The 1,656-nt window shown below is 51.6% G+C and overlaps 1 protein-coding gene across 1 annotated transcript; it reads right to left on the bottom strand.

The window, feature by feature from the left end:
- Window positions 1-387: 387 nt before the first annotated feature.
- Window positions 388-1,173, bottom strand: LOC119367853 (glycine-rich RNA-binding protein GRP2A-like). The gene is made up of 2 exons (XM_037633247.1): window positions 1,033-1,173; window positions 388-555 (listed from the first exon to the last, which is right to left on the bottom strand). Exons 1-2 carry the CDS (start codon window positions 1,171-1,173, stop codon window positions 388-390), a joined length of 309 nt encoding a protein of 102 aa, XP_037489144.1.
- Window positions 1,174-1,656: the final 483 nt, after the last annotated feature.

Genomic DNA, 1,656 nt, shown 5'->3' with positions numbered 1-1,656 from the left:
CCAGCTAGTATTTTTTCTCAATTCAGGTAAACCACATCCTCAACAGAGCGCGTTGAGAGCATCAGTATTCCACCACGCACACCGAGTATGGGATAAAGGATGGAGATCATTCACGCGAAATCGGCTAAATGATTATACGATACTACTACATTTTCACCATTGCAGTTGGTTAAACGATACTAATACATGTTCAACAGCCATAAGCGAACGATACGCAATACAGATAGATAGACATTCGGTAGGTTCCATCTCATCTCACGACCATAAACTAAACCACCACACAAGACTGATAACTAAACTGCCACACGAGACTTGATAACTTAAACAAGACGATAAGTTGATAAGCTGGTGGATTTAATGGCCGGCTGACGACCTCCTAGTTGCTGTTCATGCCCTCCAGCGGCGGGGGCGCTGATTGGCCCGACTGACGGTGATGGTGCGGCCGCCAAGCTCCTGGCCGTCCATGCCCTGGATGGTGTTGTTCATCGAGTTGTCGTCCCCGAAGTTGACGAAGCCGAACCTGCGGGATCTGCCCGTCTCCCGGTCGGTGACGATCTGACAAATCAAAACACGAACGAGCGAGTCAGCGCACAAGGAAACTTCACCAGATCTATGTGTAAACGAGGGAAAGTAAACCTAGAAACCCTAGAAAACAACAAGGTGACATGTACAATCCATCCAAACTAACAAACTTGCAAGCAATGAACAAAACATCAAAGTGTACTTTTTTTTGCGGGTAAAAGCCTCATATTACAGTACCATCAAGCAACTTCCAAGCACGAACACGAATTACACAAAGCCGACGAACACAGCCACCGGCCACCTAAAGGGGATCGGAAAAAGGGAGCAAACTACTAGGAAAGATCTAAAATCAACCACAATCGTACATGCGCGGGACCCTGGCCCCACTCGTCCCTGGCGCTAACCGGAGAGGAGATGGGAGGGGGCGACGGCGGAGGATCTAGGACTGTAGAGAGAGGTGGAGGACTAAAATCAAAGACGAAGCCTTCACATCAAGAAACCTTCACTGACCTCGGCGCTGAGCGGGCTGTAGGCGTGGAAGGCATCCTTGAGCGAGCGCTCATCGGTGCTCCAGGAGAGGTTGCCAACATAGGTGCGGTACTCGATCCTCGAGCGGTCCTTCCAATCCGAATCCCACCACGGCACCAACATTGCACTCGAGATAAACCCTAGCGGTGGGAACAATCGAGGTTTTTCTTAGGCCTGGGTGGGCGTCGGTGAGGCCGGGGCAGCGGGCAGTGGAGGCGTGAGACGAATAATTGAGGATGCGTGCGCAAGCCGATACGATGCCAGTATATACAGGGTGCAACTAGTCCACGCGTAGCCGCGGGGGGCACCTCGCCAACATGGCTGAACGAAACGTGGCAAACTTTTTCTATAACCGGGCTCAGAGCATCTACAGTCGTGTCCCTATTACCCGTCTCAATCCGGGCTTGGTCAAAAAAAAATCAACCCAACCGAAACTCTCAAACTGCGGACAAATGCCCGGGCTGACCGACACCCCTCATATATAACCCAAATATAAGGCAGATATGAGGCGGCACGGGCACACCCGAGCACGTCCGCCTCACGGCCCGGTCCACCACCGACTCCATAAAAAACCCCAATCCGGATGGCGAGCTCAAACCCTAGTTC

This window comes from Triticum dicoccoides, chromosome 2B, assembly GCF_002162155.2.
Source record: "Triticum dicoccoides isolate Atlit2015 ecotype Zavitan chromosome 2B, WEW_v2.0, whole genome shotgun sequence".
NCBI classification, from domain to species: Eukaryota; Viridiplantae; Streptophyta; class Magnoliopsida; order Poales; family Poaceae; genus Triticum; species Triticum dicoccoides.
Note: the sequence above shows the minus strand (reverse complement) of the source record. Positions and strands in the feature narration are given on the sequence as shown.